Genomic DNA, 22,426 nt, shown 5'->3' with positions numbered 1-22,426 from the left:
CGAAGATAACTCAGGCGAGAGCTTGCGCAGGCAAGTAACGCGCGGATAACATAGGATTGCGAGAGTGAGGTTGAAGTGACGTAGCGGCGATGCCCTCTCCCGCCACGCAACATCTGGTACGGCAGCAAGTGTTCCCTTTCCCCCACTCAGCTTCGTAGAAGCGCGAACGTGACGTGGCGTAGCAGCCAATTTGAATTTAGGCGCCCTTTTGCGAGGACAGACGCCGGCTTTTTCGAATGAGCCATTTGATGCCTTCGCTTCACTAAATATGCAGCATCCGTCTACAGAGTACGGTAGAAAGGCGCTGAAGGCGCGCTCGTGTTACGCATGCCTATTTTTCGTCGAATATTATTTCACTTTATCTTTACTGTAAGCACTGTGAAATACATTTTCCAGTCCAACTTCATTTCTGAAGGCGTTAATAAAATCATAATTGATTACATGCGCACATTTTGGCGAAAGTACTGACTGTTCTTCAACAAAACAACTCATACGCATCACATATACTAAAGCTCATCATGGATAGTGGCCCAATGAACTCTCAAATTAGACACTGTCTCTTGAAAGGAGACATGTCTATATACAGACCTGCCTTAAACTGTGATAGCACGCAAGCACAAAAAAAAATAATAAAAAATAATAGAAAAAGGGGATACTTGCCACTATGGCCTCGTCCGAACAGTAGATATCGAAGCAAAATCCCATTGGGGGGCTGTATGTATTTGGTAAGATACCCGTAAAAATGTTTGCCGCCTTGCCTGCGTAATGTGAGAAACAGACACCATGTAATATTTAATTAGGTGCACACATTAGGTAGATCTGTGAGCTTTGCGACGGCATGGGCTATCCCTTGCAGCGCAGTGTATACGTCGCAGATGAAGTAAGCAGTTTTAGAAACGCGCTCATACATACGTGTAAGTAAGACTTGTGCACCTGCACGAAGTACATAGACACCATCCTGGCGTATGCGCTGTGATCGCCCTTCTAGGCTAACCGCGTGTGCGTGCACATAAGGGGGGGGGGGGGCACAATCATCTGAAGGTTTGTGCCCATTGCGCCCCGTGCGTTTACTCAGTCGGACCTTTAACGCCATATTTTTAATGCGAAGTGTTATGGCTACGTATGTTTTTTGACGACCATGGCGACCAAGGGCCCCTGATGTTGCATTAAAGAACTGTTCTCTTCCCAGCTGTGCCCCAGACAGCCGGGTTCCAATGGCAGGCATTTGTGAGAAGCACGTCGTGGCTTCGTTCTTATTTTTGCAGGGGTGGCTGCGGTGAAACTTGGCTTCCCCTAATGAAGAACCCTGCGCATGCCTAGAGCTAACGGGTCACCTTAATGTTCCTCGGTACGGAGTAAAGTAGACTGGCATGATAACATAGCGACATATACTGAAACCCTCTATATGGTCCTGTCGTTTCGTTATCTTCCTTTTTGTGTCGTGTTTTCTCAGCTGTTTCACAGGCTCTGTCACCAAGATGCCAACTTACGGCTTTACTGAACAGCCAAATTCACAGTGAGGTCGTTCGTTATCTTCGTACGAATGTGATGCGTTCCTCTGGAGATGAGCGACACATTTCTCTATTTGAATATACTCAGGTCCCGTAGGGCGTTACAGAAGAAACTGAGGTCACCAAGCATACTACCAAACACCAGATATAAAGAAAACAATATATATTCTAAGTAAATTTTAAAGCTAAATCGATCTGTAGTAAGGAAAATGAGTCAGTGGGCAAGTCGTTTGCTATTAGACATTTTTGAGCAATAAAAGAGTGAGGGTGTTGATTTGACGACAAGTACAAACAATGACCACATGCGACACGAAATGCTGTAAAAGAAATGCGTTTATTGATACAAAGGAAATAAAAATATGAGTTGCATGCAAGGTCAGTCATTATCGTAGACGCATCACTGGCGTCGCCTTTAATAGCGATGGTTAAAAATCATAAGGGCTTCTGATTTCTGTTATTCCATTGGCAGTAGATTAATACGAGTTTGCACAATACCATGTATCTGTGTCCAGCTACTCCCACAGAAATTGTGCACATTATTAGTAACTTAAGAAATAGCTCCGCTTGTGGCTATGACGGTATTAAAGTGGCACAGATTAAAGCAGTTGCAGAGCAGTTGCAGACTTATTGTGTGATGTTATCTGTGACATAACAAACCTTGTGTTTTCAACGGGCGCATTTCCAGATAACATGAAAATAGCTAGGGCCGTCGTCCGTTATAAATGTGCTGCCACTGATTTCAATGGTAATTACAGGCCAATATCGATATTCCCGGTATTCTCTAAAGTTATTGAAAAGGCCTTACATTCTAGATTATCTGGACATTTACAGAAGCATAATCTCATATCAACTAATCAGTATGGCTTTCAGAGTGGTAAATCCACTGAATCCGCGTTACTCGATATACGTGATAAAATTACTGCCAATATAGAAAATCAACATTACACGATAGGTATTTTCTTGTACTTTAATAACTCATTCGATTAAATTAGGCACGACATATTTTTCTCGAATTCACCTTCTTATGGAATCAGGGTATTGCATTGGAATTGTTGCGTAACTACCTATCACACCACACCCAGTTTGTGGAAATGAACAATGTTAAATCAGACGTTGCAGATATTAGATATGGCGTCCCACAAGGTTCAACTTTAGGTCCAACACTTTTTATTCTCTATATTAATGATATCGTAGCAATACCAGAACGCCAGATATCGTATTATATGCCGACGACACGAACGTTTTTTTCTCCTCTGGTGACATCTCTACTCTTATTCGTTTAATTAATAATGGGCTAGAACCTCTATCGGTATGGTTATCGGCTAATCAACTCAGCTTAAATGTTAAGAAAACGAAGTATATGGTTTCTGACCCAGTTAACAAGCCAGTTGAGTTCTGATGTCATTTATTATCTCATTCGCAACCACTTGAAAGAGTTTCCGAGTACAAGTTCTTGGGAGTACTTTTTCATGGGAATTTGCGATGGACGCATCATGTTAACTATATTGAACGGAATATAGCACAACTAATCGGCATGTTGAATAAATATCGCCCAATGTTACCTTCAAAGCTTAAGCGTAAGCTGTACTTTTCTACTGTTCACTCCAGACTCCACTACTGTCTGCTTCTTTGGGGTGTGACTTCTATTACCAATACGGAAACCCTATATATTAAGAATGCAGAAAGAGTGTATTCGTGCTGTCCATAACCTCTAAATGTGGCAGCACACTTCTTAGCACTTTCAGCAGGATCGTATTTTGCATATCCCGAATATGTATAAACAAAGGTTATCTAAAAAGCATTTTTAAAATTTAAAAGTAACCGTGAGAGTTTCCTTTCGACGTACACCAATGCCACAGCCAATAACACGTTAGGATCTAGGAACCTTTTTAAAGCGAAAACACGAACCAACTACAGAAATCAATTATTACAATGGCAAATTCCTAATCTCCTCAATGATGAACGTGCGTTATTTGATACTATGGAACGTTATCTAACTGTGTCAACATTTAGAAGAAAATCAACACGGTACTTTCCCGGAAAATGGTTTGTTTTGTTCGAGTGCTTCATAACTTTATTAATTTTCGTTTTGTTTATTTATTTGTTGCAGCGCTAGAAAAAATATGTGGCTCCAATTATTCCAAAACCCCGTATCTATACATTTTCATTTATTGTGTTTGCACTTATTTGGATTATTACTCTTTATTATGCTGCATTGAACTAGTTCATGTGTAATTGTGACATTTCTGTACGTGCCCATATATATGTATATATGCCTCTTTTTTTTTTTTTTTTTTTTGTGTGTGTGTGTGTGTGTGTGTGTGTGTGTGTGTGTGTGTGTGTGTGTGTGTGTGTGTGTGTGTGTGTGTGTGTGTGTGTATTATTTTTCCCGAGTTCTCTGCTGTTTCTGCTGTAATCGGTGCCAGGAGCCTAGTGAGGCATGTATAGACACGCCTTTTACTCCGGCACCATGAAAATTCATGCCTCATGTATTGTCAAAGCTGCAAATAAACGTCAAGCTTCAATTAATATTTTGTTGTTGTTTTTTAGTATGTTTGCGGGCATGTCATTAACGCTACCGCAATGCTTACCGAGGTTCTCGCTGGCGCTCCAAACAAACTCTAGTCGGTGATCTTTCTTGCGTGCTCTTAAATCCTGGAAGTCGAGTCGTCCAAAGAAGTACCCATCCATTCCCATCTGTAGAAAAACAAAAAAGGGAAGCTATATCCCTCGACGCGGTGGATTTGAATTCTTCAGAAATCACGAAAGGCTCTCAGAGAAAAGGAAGTAGAAAAAGAAAAGCTCAGGGTCGATTACATCGTTTAAAGAGCTAAACGCCACCACCATAGAGGTGAAAGTATTCGGTGCAAGTACTCTCCGTTACGTTTCATTGTTAGAGGGAGTACGCTGGACACCGGGGGACCTGCCTAGTCGAGAGCAGTGTAGTTGAACTACATGTACAGTCGTCGCGGATTGAAGTGAGATAATTTAGGGCTAAGTAATTCATATACTCTTGTTTCCACCGCCCTTAGTTCGTGTCACATCGACGTAAATTCGACTCGAACACTTACATCAGAGCCAGTGTTATTTTTATCAGCCAGTTTTGTAGTGACATGACCCGAATGAAATAATTGCGCTGATCTCGAATAATTACGCATACTAGTCGTATACTGATAGTTCTTATGTAGTGTTTAAATCCGCGAGAACTTCACTGCGGGTGAACAAATTGTGGACGTTTAACAAAGGCGGCGCGAGCTGTCGTAAAAGCCCAAAGATGACGCATGGACGGCTGGACAAAAGGAAGCGACGATACTTCTGTGCGCATAAATGAATGTCACTCTGCTCGGGGGATTAGATGATTGTCAACATTACTGCCACGAACCACTTCGTTTTTTCATGATTATAATGGGCGCCAAAGCTCGCGCCTAGTTCCCAAGCTACAAACGAAATGAAAAAGTAAAGCGACCCTAATGCAACACTTAGGTGTCTGAGAGTGGCACCAGCACTGACTGTGCTGGTAAATTTGTGATTAACTCTGGGCCATCCTCTTTTCATTCTCAGTCAATCTATTGATCCTTGCCCCCCCCCCCCCCGCTTCTCGAAAGCTTTCTGCGCCTAACGTTGTTTTGTACTGCCTCCAAGATCGGAAGCATTGCAAGCTTTCTGCACCTCGTCTGGTATTGCACTGCCCCGGGATCGGCGCACCTGTGAACATGCGTTGATTTCGTATGATGACGTCAGCACGTGACGCAATCTTATGTGACGTCGTAGGGACGTCAAGATGACGTCACAAATTATGGCGATCTGTAACGTCATTGTGGCGTCATCAAGTGGTAATCTCTGATCACGTGACCTTTTGAATCGCTCGTGTGACGTCGATGGTCACGTTTCTCGTTTGATGAGGGATGTATAAAGCTTTTGCCTTTTTGCCTAAAAATGACTCTTCGCTTCAACCACAACCATCAATTTCGCACCAGTTTAACGAAGCGTGTATACTAATTGCTGTTTATACTAATTTCTACCCTTACTAACGCTTTGATCTTAGCCACAGGCCCTGCCTTTCTCTCGTTTTATTATCTCTCTCTCTCTCTACTAATTTCTACTAGCTATATTTTATTTTCTTATTTTATAATTGTATTTTTATGACATACTAAATGTCCATTCTATTATATACAAACCTTATAGCTTAACCCAATCCATCCCGTTTATATACATTTTATCAAGTTTTTTGGACGACTCGCACCGGCGCTTGACGGGGCGGTCTCGAAACATAGCGAAGAGTGTCACTCGCTGCTCGCGCACTTAAAAATATGCGCCTTGTTCACCCCGAGCTCAGCACAACAAAATGTTGGTCTTGATTCATGATGTGAAAAGGCGCGACATAACGGCGCGCAGAAAGAAGGACACCGGACGACGCGCTACTAGGAAATGGCATGCTTTATTCAGGAAAACATATATTTATAACACAATTAATCCCGATAAACCAAACGAGACGACATAAGAAGATAAGACCACACTAAACACTCAGAACAATAATTTCACGTGTCATCTGAGAAAGGCCACCTCAGCTTCCTGCAGATTAAGCGAAGGATCGTATGCAACTTTGCCCCTCCCGACCGATATACCGCGTGTCGTTTCAGTCGCGCCTTTTCACATCGCCCCGAGCTATCTGCTGGCGCTACCGGTCAAATCGCCCATATATGACGTGGGAGATTCGGATAGCACGCAAACGACTGCTCCGGGCAACGCATCGCAAAATCGGATTGTATGTATATACATACGTCTTTTAAATTGAATAATTTAAGACGTTTATGTATCAAAGCTCACATTTCTTAAACTTTGTAAGACCTTTTTCGTTTGATGACGCATGCTCAAATTAACAGTGCTGCTCTTACGGCCAAAGCAAACAGGACTGTGTAAGGAGGTCAACCATCTACTTTTGTCGTAACAAACGGGTAATTTCTTGTACATCGCAAGCATGAACAAATAAAGCAGAATTAAACGGCGCTTGGTACGTTAAAAAATAGGCTTGTCCTAACAGTGGATGGAAACAAACTTATGCAGACATTCTATAAAATGACTTAAGCCTATTAACTTCGAGAATGACCTCATCGCGTCTTTCTCACCTGCGCCAGTAGGGAGGCGAATTCTCTGGAGTGACCGAAGGGATCAATCTGCCATCCTATCCTGGGCACGCCGCATTTTCCGAAGGTGTCGTTGAGCTTGCGCATGCCGTACGTCATTTGATCGATTACGTTGGTGTAGTGGACGCAGGCCTCGTCGTTCATCACCCAGCCGCCGCTGATAAACTCCAAGCGACCTGCGTGATGCGGGCTTTATAACGCTGTATACATGTTCATGAAACTTAATACCACAATTTTTAGACTTATCAGTTTATTGAGTGCTTGGAGCAAAATCGTTTCATGCCGGCGATGTCTGTAGTTAGAGCCCGGAATCTGTCGATATGCACTGGTTCCACTGTAATGCATTCTCTTTATAACGTTCACGCGGGCGCTGAGAATTTCAAAAAATGAGAAAAAAAAGAAGATGGCCTTATTTTTATGTCTCGTGCCGCCAATTTCCTACAGGGTGGGTGCCCTCCCAAGCGACTATGTACTTCGTTGTGCCGAGCACCTGGCCAGAAGTGCGCTTGTACCTATTTTACCAGTACGTACCTGGCGGCAGCAATTCTCTGCCTCCCAAAGCAACGGCGGATGCTCGACTATTTCACCAAGACTGTGGTGGGTTAAGGTGTGCCCAGGGGCCTTTACAGGACCTTATGGGGCAGGCCCGTAGTCGAGGCCCCCCCCCCCCGTAATTTTGGTGAAGTAGGTGTTTTTACCAAAAATAAATAATGAAAATAAGTGTTTTTCTCAAATAGTCATGGTTTTCAGCAAGTGCCTCCCCCCCTCCCCCGAAAAAAAATCCTGGCTACGAGCCTGTTATGGGGCCACCTTACCAGATGAGTACCCAAGAACAACCGAGCGCAAGGTCGGTGTACTCCTCTACCCCTTAGGAAAAACCGGTGGGTTTCCGGTCAGTAAAAATAAACGAAGCTAGTAGCTTCCGCTCTGCCGTTGCTCATCAGAGAAACTTGCTGCTCTTCGGAAAAGAACACTAGCCAGCCGTCATGAATAGGTGACCTGTCTTTTTGCGTGGAAATAAAAACAGAGCGCAAAAAGACGGGACACAAGAAACAAGAAGGCGGAACGTGTCCCGTCTTCTTGTGTCCCGTCTTTTTGCGCTCTGCTTTTATTTTCAGGCAATGCACCAACTCGCCCAGCAACGCATTCTATTAAGCAATTTTTGAGTGGAATTCGAGTAACCGAGGTAAAAGATAAACGTTACCAGACTGGACGAGCGCGTTGAAGCGTTCCTTCTTGGTCTCGTTGAGCCTCTTCCACCAGAGGTTGAAGAAGCCTGTCTCCACGAAGATGAATCGCCGGCTCGGGTCATTCTCCAGTTCGTTCAGCACGCTCTCGAATATATAGCGGACGCCCACGTTTGCGTAATAGTTCTTGGCTGCAGAAAAATGTGTATATAAAGAAACAATAATGGCGTCAAGGAAGAGTGTGCCGGATACAGATGACGCTACCAAAGCGGCATCGAAAGTCTACGCATCATTAAACGCCTCCAATGCTCGTTTCTAGAGGACTGGAACCAACCGAAAGGCGAAGCACAGAGGAGAAAAGTGGCACACACATCGATTGGACTAACAACTGTCAGTTGTTAGTCCATGTGTGTGCCACTTCCTTCCTCTGTGCTTCGTCTTTTGACTGGTTCGAATGCTCAAGAACACGTACCAGCTGACCCAGATCACAACTCCTCTGCCTTGCTCGTTACGGCCGTTCTGCTCGGTTTCGCGCGAGAAATTAATCACGACGTTTAAAGATGATTACAACGAGCAGATTAAGAGCGCCGTAGCTTTCCCTCCTTTCGTGCCAATCCAGATGTGAGGGAAATATAAGACCCTGCGCCGACGGTTGGCTCAGACCTTCGCCGTCTTCATCGTCGCTTATGTCGTGGTGCATAACTGCAGTCATTTGGTGCGGTATTCAGTGAGAAAGTGGGGTCTGTCATGAAAAATGCGAAATTCATATATTCAACATTCATGGATGACATGCTGTACAATCTCGCACAAAGGCTGCCCTGCCACGGTGGTCTAATGGTTATGGCGCTCGACTGCTGACCCGAAGGTCGCGGGATCGAATCCCGGCCGCGGCGGCTGCATTTTCGATGGAGGCGAAAATGTTTGAGGCCCGTGTACTTAGATTTAGGTGCACGTTAAAGAACCCCAAGTGGTCGAAATTTCCGGAGCCCTCCACTACGGCGTCTCTCATAATCATATCGTGGTTTTGGGACGTTAAGCCCCAGATAGTATTATTATTATCGCACAAAGGCAATATTTTCTGGCGACTTGGCGATAGATGCGGCGTGCTTCGTCCGTGTTCGCGGGTACCATTACCTTTCAACGTTGTCATCGCCTAATCCTCGCTGGATTACCATTTTAGTTCTTGCTCAAAGCCAGCTAAAGTTTCCTGTCGACAAATATTTTTTTTCTTTTTTTTTCTCAAAGGGAGAGAGCGAAAGAAATCCACCTGACTAACCTGTATGGGAGGCTGGGAGGGGGGCACACTGTTGTATCTAGTGTCAGGCCCGTAGCCAGGAATTTTTTCCGGGGGGGGGGGGGGGGCACTTGCTGAAAACCTTTACTTTTTGAGAAAAGAACCTATTTTTATTATTTATTTTTTAAAAACACATACTTCACCAAAATTTCGGGGGGGGGGGCTATCCCCCCCCCTGGCTACGGGCCTGTCTAATGTACATCGTCAAAGCCATTACTAGCATAAGAACGTACCAGAAAAGCTTGACGTTGGACGTATTACGTAAGCCTGATGGTCAATAGCACACAGCCCTTGCAAAGAAAGTATAGTGCGAATTTCGTCACGAACTTTGAATAGGAGCGTCAGCAACGTCAATCTTACTGCATCGCGCCCTCCTTTCACCCCATTGCCACTGTAACGACTCACAAATGACATGGCCCCAAAAGCTGACGCATTCCGGTCAGGTCGCTTTCGTTCCCTTATTGTTCTTTTTAACACGAAAGTGTTTTATGGCGGGGTACACCAAGACTTTCATGACGTATTTCCGTCACGGAAATACGTCAGCAAAGTGCACAAGATCAGATGGCAAAGAAAAAACTAGAAGAAGGAAGTTTCGTATACGAGAGGCGTGCCCGCGACTTCTCGGTGCACGACGATAGGCGACGGACGCTCTAACTACTGCGCCATGGTCACGCATGCAGGAGGCTTCACGAACGCGCCTTTTATCTCCCACACTTACCTCTCACAGTGCTTTTTGTTCGCGGGGGGGGGGGGAGGGGATGTAGCCGTCTGGGAGCAGTAGAGTGAAGTAATGCATGACCTCCTCGATTAGCTCCGGCAACGCGCCGTTGCACCGTTGCTATACCTTTGCTACAGCTGTCCCATTCGGCGCGTTTCGAAAAGAAGTGTAATTTTATCAACGCCTTAAACCGCGCGGTGGCGGTTTTAGCCCAATCCTCCCTCATAGCATCCACACATCCACACATATTAAAGAATAGCTCTGCGACGCTCACCTGGCTGTCACACCACTCGAACAGTGAGAAATCCGAGCCGGACTACAGGAGAGGCGCGACGCGCCTCGCGTTTCGCGTCGCGTTTCTAGCCCGGCCGTGGTGTGATCTTTCTGTTAACTTTAACATTCCGCGGGATGGCGACCTTAGCCCAAGCTTAGTAAAGAAGCTCAACGTCCATTATCCGACGCTCTTCTGGCTCTCACACCGCTTTCTCTGATTACGCTCTCCCCGTGCGAATGGGACGGCCTGAGCAACACTAGCAACGGCGCGTTACCGGAGCCAATCTTGGAGGCCACGAGTAATGCATCATGACACTAACGAGCACTGACTGCGAGCATTTCAGTAGTCTCAGCGCGGCGGAGGCTTTCGCTTCAATATTGTAGAAAACTCTATGGTCGATGAAATGCGGCGTCCACGGTGATTCAATTCGGTGACGACGCACTTACGCGATTCACCTTTCGCGTCAGCGTGTGACGCCTCCCCGTCAGCGTAGGACCGCTTCCAGATGGACTAACGGTGTTTCGCTCCCGCCTACAGCTTCGAGTGCACTAGCAATGACTACTAAGGGAGCGCACGCCGTGGCGTTTCTCTCCTCAAATGACAACGCTTTGAAAGAGTGCATATCGAGTTAGTGTTTATTATGTGCATGTTGAAGCCATCTTTGCGCGCGATTCACCATATGCTGAGTCCAGTTGTATGTTAACTACTATACAGCTACCACAAAGGCTTAATCATGTTCATGGACGTTAGTCGTCGGGATGGAGATGTGCCACCAGGCGTCAACCTGGGCGCGCCCAAATCGAGCGGTGCTATAGCTGCCAAATACCAATAGACACTGTGAAAGCTCTCGTATATCAATGTATAATAAACACTCAACTACTTCTGCGAGGACGCGTTTCACTTTCATGTTATACCAATTCCTATGACGGAGGGATCAACCATGTCTTTTTTTTTTATACAGGACAATTAAATATAGGCACCGACCACGCAATTCATAAAATTCTTATTGTTTCTTATTATTGCACCGGTGGTGCAAGTGCGCACTCTAGCACTTCTCACACTCTGCTTCTTATTATTCTTTTTGTTTATCCTTTTCGAAGATACACGAACTAGAGTACTTTTTTTTTCCTTTTTTTTTTGTTAGCTCGGTGCCAATGAAACCAAACTCTGGTAACCAAAATCTTGTCGTGGTGCAAATGAATGTACAACGGAATGATGGCGAAGATGTAGCGCATGGCAAGGACTCTAGATAAGTATAACGCAATGATTCTATTACAATGCTCTTCCTTCGCACTCTACGTCGGCAGGTAAGTGGCGTTACACCCACGTTATCAATGGGATCGGCCATCCTTGAATGGCAAGTGATGCGAAAGCAACAACAACAGCAACAACAACAACAACAACAACAATAATAATAATAATAATAATAATAATAATAATAATAATAATAATAATAATAATAATAATAATAATAATAATAATAATGATGATGATGATGATGATGATGATGATGAAATATACTCTGGGCTTTCACGTGCCAAAACCAAGATATCATTATGAGGCACGCCGTAGTGGAGGGCTCCGGGAATTTCGATCATGTGCGGTTCTTTAACGCGCACTGACATCTCACAGTACACAAAGCAATAAGAATAGAGCAAAAGGAATCGTTGCATTACACTTCCGGGTAATTAACCATTGACCCAATTCATTTATCAGACACCTGAAAGCCCTTTCTATATTGACTTAGTGTATATATACTGAAAAATTTCGCGGAGGATTTGAACCCCCCCCCCCCCCCGCCGGCTATGCCCCTGGCACTTTCCTCTTAACGCCGAAAAAAATTTAACGTGGAAACGCTGTAGCGAAATAAACAATTCGACCAAATGTGTCTATCTACTAAGTTGTACAATTATTTTTTCATTGAAAGCTTAGTTTTTAAAGTTATACTTAGAGTTAGCACTTTGGAATTTATTAATTAGACAAGTTTAATGTATAAAAATATCGATGATAGTTACCGCGAACAATACCGTGCTTCTCGCAGGCACCTTGAGCACGCCTGCTTTGTGCATCTTAGCTGCGACACACAGTGTGGTCGTTGCTTGCACTCGGCAGGATCGTAATCAAATTTAGCGTCTATTTCATTAGCTGGCGACGTCAAAGCTGCTTTCTTATCTTTTCTCACTAACAAGCTGGTTTGGCCGAAATGAAACGCATTCAGCTAACGCCGTGCGATGTGAGTATGCATAATGCTGAGTAGGAGACTTCACGTAAAGTAATTAGGTCATGGAGAAGGCTGAAATTTGTCAGGTGACTCTAGTCTTTTCTTTTCTTTTTTTTTTTTCACAAGGCTGGTTGCGTTCGCAGCTCTTAGTGGCATCGGATATGGCCTTGTATATACCTCTTGAATAGAACGGCGCCTGCAAATTATCTTGCAACACAAGTGAAAGCACCGCCGCATTGCGATAATTACGCAAAACTAAACGAGCGCAGCTGCCGGTGAATGTGTCTCACCACATACAACGTATAACAAGTGTTGTTCTTTTTTCTCGACGGCTTTTAAAAATGGACGCACAGTCATACGCATATACGACATTATCACGGTGGCCGCAACGTAACGTCAAAAAATATTCTTTCCGCGACCTCGAATTATGCATAAAGTAATACATTTAGCGACCATCTTTCTTGCATTTTCGGCGAAGTGCCAAGTAAAATCTGCATGCAAAAAAAAAAAAAAAGAGCTCGAAGCTCGCGGAAGCACGACTGTTGCAGCGATGCCCTTCGCATTAGAGCGCAATGATTTTGCCAGAGCTTCTTTCTTTCACTCTTTTTCACGCGTGCAAGCACATGAGCATTGTGCGCAAGAGTGCGCATAATGATAATGCGTTTTTGCGAAAAGTAGTTGTTTTTGCAAGTGACCATCGAGTTGTGTAGGCGAAGAATGTTTCAACCGCTTTCTGTACAGCTTGTTTGAACAATCAATTTTCATTTCTTGTTCTTTTTTTTTTTCGAGCCGTCTTTTTCCCGACCGTTGAGTTATCCATCTTGAAGCGGTTGTTTGTTCTTCACGTCTGCAAACAATGCGTACTAAACCTTTGAGGTACACAACACGGCCGGAATAAGCGGGCCGCCTTTATACTTCCGCCACGACCTCTCATTTTTTTCAAAGTCGAAATCCATCTATGTCTCATGGGCACGTGACCTTGAGCGAAAAGCCTGCGTCTATGCGAAATCGTACTAGAAGTCACATTACCACCCGCATGGCTCCTGGCGTGAAAGCTGTGCGCTCACTTGGTCTTTGGGGGAGTTCGCGTGTCAAAAGGGGGGGGGGGGGGGGGGGTGAAGAAAAGACAAAGAAAAGAAAAGGGGCGTTCGCATGATATAAGCGCCCAGTAAAATGGCCGCATCGGCTGGTTTTCGCCTTCCAGTCGCCTTAGGCGAACGCATAAGGGACGACGTGTGTCTCCGTCACATCAGCTTGTCGATGCGCATGGCAGGCTGACTATACATGGGAAGTACAGTATACGCGATGCGCAGCGCCTGTAGGGGCGCCACTGAAAGCCACGTAGCGGCGGCCGTTGGAACCGCTGGTGGGTCGCGTAGCACTAGCAGACGCCTCATTTCACTGCAAGCATGACGCAAGTGCGTGCGTGCGATTTGCCGCTTGTGCGCGTCCCAGATAATTACTTTTGCGGCGATAGTGTGCGCAAAGAAGCTGCACTTTGTAATAGTGGACATGTGTCCGACGTCACAGCTGTGTTGGACGAAAATGTCACCATACGCGCCAAGTGTTTGCCACAGACAAGCGTCAACAAGTTTCCCTACGAAGTGGAGCTCATCGTAAGTACACCGCTTTCTTTATAACGTCCCGATCACTAAGCCTGCATGAGTTGATGCATGAACCAACGTTATTTTCTCGACACAGTAGCTTCGTTTACGTGCCATGTGTTCATATAGTAGATTTTGAGAGAGCGCTGTCGCACTGGCGCATGGATTTCACGGGTGGGGCCACGCGAAGGGTCAGCGTTGGTAAAACTTTGAAACCAGCACGATAAACTTGTGAAAAAATATCTTGGCAGCTTGCGCTAGTGGCGCGGGACTGAGTCACTGCGGAGCAGGTGGTCACCTAGCTTGTCATAGCAGCTTGGCTACGTATTTGCTGGGTGTGTTCAGATAAGAACGTCGGTGCATGTCTGTCGACCCCTGTAATTTCGCTGAAAAAAATATATTTTGTTGTCTATAAGTGAAAGCAGGCGTATTCTTATTATTCGACCTTTCTTAAGCGAATTGAGCTGTTTCTTGTTTATGTTCTTTCTTTTTTGAGGGAGGGGCGAGCGCGGTCGGGCTGCAGAAGCGCCGTTTGTGCCGCCACGCAGCGTCTGCGTTATCACGTTACTGACGTGCCATAGGATCCTCTCAGTGGATCCTCTCAAGCCACATCCTTTGTGAGCCGTACGCAGGCACCGGTAATCGCATCCCAGTGCCATCATTAGGTAGAATGCAGCCGATTTCGTGCAGCACACGTGTGATTCCACGGCGCTTTTGTAAAGGAGCCGTCACCTGCCCCACATTCTCTGGCATTGCGCCATTCTTTTTTCAAGAGAGCCTATACAGCATCGCGTCTTATCAGTAATACCAACCACATCTGCATTGTAGCGTCTACAATGCAGGCGAGGCAACCAAGTGTAAACGTAGCAGCGTTCGCTGAAGACGTAGCCACATAAATGGAGAAATAAAACACGGTAATCGTTCTAACACTGCCGTAAACAAAGCGCGATTGCTTGCCTTCTACGTCGTACAGCCGCAATCCACCGCTGCCGTCGCTCTCGCTCATGAAATAGCACCGGAAACCTGTAGAAGTGCGTTCCTGGTGATTTTTTCTGTGTGTTTGAGCAGCCGACAACGCAGCAGTTATTTTTCGACATCGCTGAGGCCTAACAGAGTCGTTTAATGACGATGAAAACATACCCATCCATGCACTCGCTTAGACGCTCGCGGGAACACTGCTCGCCGGAACCCATCAGCGCTTCCGAGCCGTGGCGGCAGATGGCGTCGTCGGCGCTTTGCGCATCGCCTATAGGCGATGCGCAAAGATGAGCAAAGGCGATGCGCAAGAATCACAATGCACATGAGATTGTTATTACTAATAAGACGCAATGCCTAAGCTGTCTTGAAAAACGAATGGCGCGAAGCGCAATGCCAGAGAATGTGGGGCGGGTGATGGCTCCTTTACAAAAGCGCCGTGGAATCACACGTGTGCTGCACGAAATCGGCTGCATTCTGCCTATTGATGGCACTGGAATGCGATCATCGGTGCAGAATGTTCGGTGTGCGCTTCTGCGCCGATGATGACAAGTTTATCGTTTATTTTTTCACAAGTTTATCGTGCTGGTTTCAATGTTTTACCAACGCTGACCCTTCTCGTGGCCGCACCTGTGAAATGTATACGCCGGTGCGACAGCGCTCCCTCATTATCTACTATGTAAACACATGGCACGTAAACGAAGCTACTGTGTCGAGAGAAAACGTTGGTTCACGCGTCAACGTATGCAAGCATTAGTGATCGGAACGTTATGATGAAAGCGGTGTACTTACGATGAGCTCCACTTTGTAGGGAAGCTTGTTGACGCTTGTCTCTGGCAAACACTTGGCGCGTATTGTCGTCTCACACAGCTGTGACATCGGACACATGTCCACTATTACAAAGTGCGGCTCCTTTGCGCACACTATCGCCGCAAAAGTAATTATCTGGGACGCGCACAAACGGCAAATCGCACGCGCGCAAATGAGGCGTCTGCTACGCGACCCACCAGCGGTTCCAGCGGTCGCCGCTACGCGGCTTTCAGTGGCGCCCCTACAGGTGCTGCGCATCGCGGATAGCATACGAGGACATAGCGAACTCGCACGGCTGGGTTTCGGTCCTTTTCCATCTAGCGTGCTTGAACGTTCGTAGTGCGTCTTTCGACGGATGTAGAATGTTTTGCGACTGTCTGTCAGCGTAGTCAGCGAGCAAGTTTTAGCGTACCAGCCAGATGACTAAAAACCAGCGAAATAATTGGGGAACCTTCCTCACATCTGAGCTGTGAAGTTCAGCACGGTGCGTGGATATTTTCACCGTTAAACTATAGCATTATTGGATTACGATGGAACTTTTGAACTTGATTATTTATTTATTTATTTATTTATTTATTTATTTATTTATTTATTTATTTATTTAAGATGTTCTAGGCTCTCCAGGTCTATATAAGAGAGGGTACATAAAATACCGAGGGCTTCTAATTAGCAGAAAACAACAACAACAAAATACAAAGCACAATGTAACCGTAGAAGCAACAATAACAGTAAACACATATTAAAGAGTAAAGAACTGCAGATTTTAACATTTCATTTTGAGGATATTTCAACCTTGATTACATTTAAAAGTAAAAACAGAGTACGAACAGAAACCTCTGGTCACGTGATCTGCGTGACGCCCCCCTACTACTACTACTACTACTACTACTACTACTGCTGCTACTACTACTACTACTACTACTACTACTACTACTGCTGCTGCTACTACTACTACTACTACTGCTGCTGCTGCTGCTGCTGCTGCTGCTACTACTACTACTATTACTACTACTACTACTACTACTACTACTACTACTACTACTACTACTACTACTACTATTACTACTACTACTACTGCGACGACGACGACGACGACGACAACGGTACAGGGTAGACTAAGACAGCTTCGCTTTAAAAACAAGGACTTGTGAATGCGAGACCAGTGCGAGCCACTTCAGGCGCACTTTGAGGGGAGGGCTCCTCTTTACTGCTGGAAAGCTCCATAAGGTACATGATCTGCCCAAAAATGCCCCCACCTCCCCGAAGGGAATCGTGAGGAAATGCGAATGCATTTCTTGCGCCGAGAGTACACGGCGCAGTAATTTTAATGGCGTAAAACTGGACACATCGACGCCCTCAGGTGTCTCCCTTTTGGACGCCTCTTTCAACGAACGCTTCCTACGTGCATTCGTAATCACCTCAGGGATGTTGCCGCCGCCTTCAACGCAGCACAAACGCGTTTAGAACGCGCTGTTTTCAGGCTGTGCCAAGGCAGCACAAACGCTACAAACGCGTTTCAAACGCACTGCATTGAGGCGGTGGCGCAGGGAGGAGAGAGAGTGAACGGCGAGAGAAGGAGCGGCGAAGCACTGCACCTACCCTCTCGTACACTCTCTCCACACACGCAGGAGCTCCGCCGAGCTCCCACGATGCGAGCGCCCTCACACGCCAGAGCGCGCTCCTCCTCTCCACTCACTCTCCGCTACTCTGCCCGCACCACCTGCTCCGGTTGCTAGGGGCGAGGATAAGCGCGCGCGCCCGCAGCTGTTGCTATGGGAGAGGGAGTGAGAGCGGAGAGGCGCGCGGACAACGCCGGATGCCTTACATAGCCCGACTAAGAAATGCATTCGCATTTAAAAGTGAAAGAAATGAGTACCCGTAGCGGCACAAGCGTTCTCACGTTGCATGTGTACGTAAGAGCAGAAACCAGTCAACAGTCACGTCGGACACATCATTATAAGAGAAGGTTGTCGGCGAAAAGAAAACAACGCTTACACGAACGATAGCATTTGTGAATCAGGCCAGAGAGGAGGAAGGTGAAGGTAGGAGAGAAAGTTAACTCACTTCCATAGAAGTATTGGTCAACCGTCTTTAGCCATCCCAGATCCATGTGCGTGTGGGCCAGCACGTGGACGTTCAACATGCCCGGTCTGATCGCCGGACAGCTCTGCGAACAAAATCAAAAAGAAATGAAGATAGCTCAGAAGTTGCAACGATTCACACGACTCATGTCACTCGTATATAAACCTATAGTTCGGGCTCATGCAGCTCGGGATGCACAATACAGTGGAAGAAATAGCAGAGGCACAAGAAAGAGCCCAGCTCATTAGACTCTCCACCACGCGATCAGGACGGCACATCCTCACACGGATTGGTATACCAATTACCAGCGATAGATAACAACCATAAAGAAATTCCCAACGATCTGAGGGAGAATATAACAGTTCTGCCTGTTCCAAGGAATGTTCACCCCATTCATAATGTGAGCAGAAGGCAAGCCAGAGCCAAAACCCTGCTAGAAAAAGCTAAAAATCAGGCTGAAGAATGTTCGTTTGTTGACGCGGCTTTCATGTCCAATAAACGAGCCTTCACAGTAGTACTTGTGAACGGCGAAGGTGAACTCGTCGACTCGGCTTCCACCTACGCCACAGAATCAGAAATTGCTGAGCAAGTAGCCATCGCACTGGCGCTTTTAGACCCAAATAGATCGAAGATTCACAGCGATTCTAGGGCAGCCGTCCGAGCATTTGCCAAAGGAGTTATTTCCAGACAGGCTCTGGCAATTCTTAAGGGAAAGGTAATCAAATCACACACGATCATCTGGTTTCCTGCTCACATGGGAGAAATCAACGGTGCTCCCGCGAACCTCAACGAATCTGCCCACAATGCTGCACGAGGACTTGCCAACCGTGCAGCCACAAGGCAAGAAGATGCTGAGGCTTCAGAATGCAGGGATCACCTCCTCTCTTACCACGAGCTAACAAAGCACTTCTACCTAGGACGCAGGGTCTTGCCCCCTCCGCACAGTAAACTAAATAGAGCACAGGCCATTACGCTAAGGCTCTTACAAACAAGAACCTATCCGAACCTGCTGTTAATTAGCCAGATTTATCCGGAGTTCTCTACTCCTACAACATGCCAAACATGCCACGAAACCATAGATCTCACTCATATGCTCTGGCGTTGCTCCGCGTTACGCAGGGACAAGGAAAACACTGAAGAGCGGTGGGACGCAGCTCTGCGCAGTCCGACATTAGAGGGACAATTATGGGCAGTCCAACGGGCCCGCGAAGCGGCCGAAAGGCTATAGGTCTTTCGGTCCCAACGCGGGAGCGGCCCGCTTCGGGCTAGGAAACTAGAACGACCTATTGGATCACAATAAAGTTCTTTCATCCATCCATCGGGAAGAAGTGGCATGCGGTGAACCAATGAATAAAAAGTACTTAAAAAGAACCAATAATAAAAAGTAATAAAAAGCAAGAGACGAAGGCCGTTAGTCCATCAAGGCCGAGGCCCGCTCATCTTGACGGACTGTGACACGCAGTCTCAAATCATGAGCGGCACAGCTAAGAGACGCTCTTGAATTCTGTCGCATTGTTCCAGCGCTCATGTATAGGACTTAATGTTCGAAGATAACAAGGCAACGAAAGATGCAATGGGAAATAACAGCTGAAATGTTGCAATAGAGGAGAACTCCAGGAATGATTACAGAGCGATCGCCGATAGATGGTGTTCTGTAGCTCATCCTAACAAGAAGTAGCGAAGTAAGGCAGGGAATGTAGAGCGTAGAGAAGGTAACCGATGACTCGCCGTGGTGGTTGTACGGCGTTACGATGCTAAGCACGAGGGTGAGGGTTCAATTCCTGGCCACGGTCACCGCATTTAGATGGGGGCCAACTGTGAAAACAATTTCGCGTAATTATATTCAAGTGCAAGTTAACGAAACCTGTGTAGTCATGATTAATCCGGAATCTCTCATTATATACGTACATCAAAATAACACCGTGGCTTTGGCACGTAAAAACCCAGGAATTTAATATGGCAACCTATAGCTTTTTATAGTAACAGCAGGGCTGTCAAAAGAAGGAAAACACCTTCAAGGACAGCACTAGATAATGAGATTGCGTGAAGTGATTGGAAACACTGCAGTGACCTGAAAAAGTCAGCCGACGCTCGACATGGGAGCTTATGTCAGAACTCTGCAGGAGAGGCCTTCATCTTGCAGTCCACATAAAATGCAATGTTTACGATCAATAAGTCAAATGCTTTGCTGGTTCGTCATAATAGTGACTACGATAAAATACGGTTACACCAACCTAATTTATACACCGTTTCAGCTACGAGCGAGTATGCTCAATCAGTTGTACGACTTGCCGCCGTTGCCTCGCTGTACAGTGTGACTAAAAGGACGCGCGCTTTATATCAGACACGTTCTATCTATCTATCTATCTATCTATCTATCTATCTATCTATCTATCTATCTATCTATCTATCTATCTATCTATCTATCTATCTATCTATCTATCTATCTATCTATCTATCTATCTATCTATCTATCTATCTATCTATCTATCTATCTATCTATCTATTTTGTTGACAATATTTACCACACGAAGTAGCGTCGTTTCATTTTCATATTTAACTGAAAAAGGAATTATGCAAAAAGTAAGAGGTAGCCAGTGCAGCCCTTTATACACCATCTTATCTAAAGCTCCAAACATATTTATCTTTGCTTTAATACATGTATTTTCTATTTGCATTTCCATGTCACTTCCTGCAGAATCTCTAGAGGATCTTTCTTCCTATACTGTTCGCATTACAACGACTCGCCCGGCTGCTCAACGAAGTGGGCTTTAGTAAGTCAAAAGCATCATCTCACTAAACAAAATCTCAAAGAGGAAAAAAAACGAAAACAAGAACAGGGAGTTTGAGCGAACGAGCTAAACTGCATCGCTGAACACACAACGCGGAAAGATAACGGACACACCGGGCCCTGCGTGCTTCTTGGATATCACTCATCAGCACGTGCAAGAGAGTTCCTGCGACAGCCTATCGCGTACGCGAGGCATCGCTTTCACCTCCGACGGCGCTCGTTATCTGATTGCTGACATCCTAAACAAAGTTGCAAGTGCTGACAACACTCCGCAAAAGCTCTAGCAGAGCAGACATGTCTGGTGCATTTTTTCTTCCCGCCTGCTTTCCTCTCTTCTTTGCATCCTTGCAAGCGCACTCTATCAGGTCCGGTATCCCTGCTACTGCAGTTGCAGCGCCCCCAAGCCTGGCACATCGTTTCTGTTTGGGTATTCACTGGTCCACCTGGTGGATGCACCTGCTCGGGGCCTCGTGTTTCAAAAAGACGTCAAAAAAAAAAAAAAACCAACGACATAGAGCTGCGTACAGCTGAGAAATGGCATACAAAGATAATGCCGGAGCACATTTTTAGTTCAAATTATTCCGTTACGATGACTAACAACAATGCGCGAACACCTTCAGCAACTACGTTCATCATGCATAAAGACGCACTTTAGTCGAGGCAAGCGTATATATTTCATGACGTGAAACAATATTTCTCAATAATTTGCAGCTGTTATATATATGATCCCATTGAGGGCCCTTCATAGGATGTCAGTACCTGCGACAAACGTCTTGGTATATTGCACTCCTGTGAGAGCGCAGCACGCCAAATATGGCAAACGCTCCAGAACATTGTCTTGAACGTTACTCCACCATTCAAGACGACGTCGTTTCTTTATTCAATTCTCTCGTTTCCTTGTCTTGGTTCGTACTATGGTGGTCAGGTCAGTCCAAGACTGAACTACGTCTCCGTTACACTACAGACGTACAGTGAATTGCATCCACTCACCTCGTATCCACACTTCTGATCCGTGTGTCCCTTGGAAGGCGTCGAGGACACGGGAGCTCTCAAGAAGACGGCTGCTGCCACGGCGATGACTTGCGTTAGCTTCATGGTGGACCCTTGATTCTAGGCGTCGAAGGAAGTGAACACCCTCAAGGGTATTTATCGCCTGCCTACGCTCACAACAGCCGCCTGCAGCCGTCGTCCCTGCCGAAGTACACAAAAGAAGGACAAATAAAGAAACAGCAGCGATTTCGGTGCAACACGCGTTCGGAGGTGCTCGCTGCTGTGCTCGTAATCAGGCCTCGATGAAAGCAGGGCGGTCGTGGGCGGCAGTGAACTCGAAGCAGCCAGCTGACAAGGGTCGGCGGCTTCAAGTTTCGCACTCGTAATCAGATCTGAGCGATAAGGAATGGTGTTTCGGAAGGAGTGTACGTGCTTTATCGTATAGGGGTGTGGAGGTCGAGTCGAGGTGTGGGGAACCCCCACCCTCCAATAGGAAGAAGCCGCTGGTGGCCTACAGATGTCAAAGTTGCTGCAACGGCGATGCATAAATGCCTAAAGCAATCAGCTGACTAGCGCAGGGGTGTTTCTGGGCGGACGTGTGCCGCATTATCGGGGGCCTCTCTATTGTTTCCATCCGGTAAAGCTGATCGAGAGTGACAGCGAAGGTCCACGACAACGCCAATCGGCGTTGTCTCAACGGTCGTCTGGTCTACAGTAGTGGGAGGAGAAATGGTTGCATGTGCACGTCGGCAGACATCGGAGTGATAATGAGACTGTTCACCTATATTCAGTGATGCAAAGTTTTCGTTTGCTTCTTGCTATACA

At 46.0% G+C, this 22,426-nt stretch overlaps 1 protein-coding gene across 1 annotated transcript in view; it reads right to left on the bottom strand.

Moving 5' to 3' along the window:
• The window catches only part of LOC119377143 (lysosomal alpha-mannosidase), a 23,138-nt gene extending 1,314 nt beyond the window's left edge, over positions 1-21,824 (bottom strand). Inside the window, exons 1-6 of the mRNA XM_037646761.2 lie at positions 21,602-21,824; positions 17,803-17,905; positions 7,860-8,033; positions 6,638-6,831; positions 4,103-4,208; positions 657-758 (exon numbers count right to left, since the gene is read on the bottom strand). Coding sequence (XP_037502689.2) covers positions 657-758; positions 4,103-4,208; positions 6,638-6,831; positions 7,860-8,033; positions 17,803-17,905; positions 21,602-21,706 — 784 coding nt within the window. The 5' untranslated portion in view covers positions 21,707-21,824. The remainder of the gene's footprint in view (positions 1-656; positions 759-4,102; positions 4,209-6,637; positions 6,832-7,859; positions 8,034-17,802; positions 17,906-21,601) is intronic.
• Between the last annotated feature and the right edge of the window lie 602 nt (positions 21,825-22,426).

This window comes from Rhipicephalus sanguineus, chromosome 1, assembly GCF_013339695.2.
Source record: "Rhipicephalus sanguineus isolate Rsan-2018 chromosome 1, BIME_Rsan_1.4, whole genome shotgun sequence".
Taxonomy (NCBI): Eukaryota; Metazoa; Arthropoda; class Arachnida; order Ixodida; family Ixodidae; genus Rhipicephalus; species Rhipicephalus sanguineus.
The sequence above is the reverse complement of the archived record's forward strand: the minus strand, read 5'-3'. Positions and strand labels throughout refer to the sequence as shown.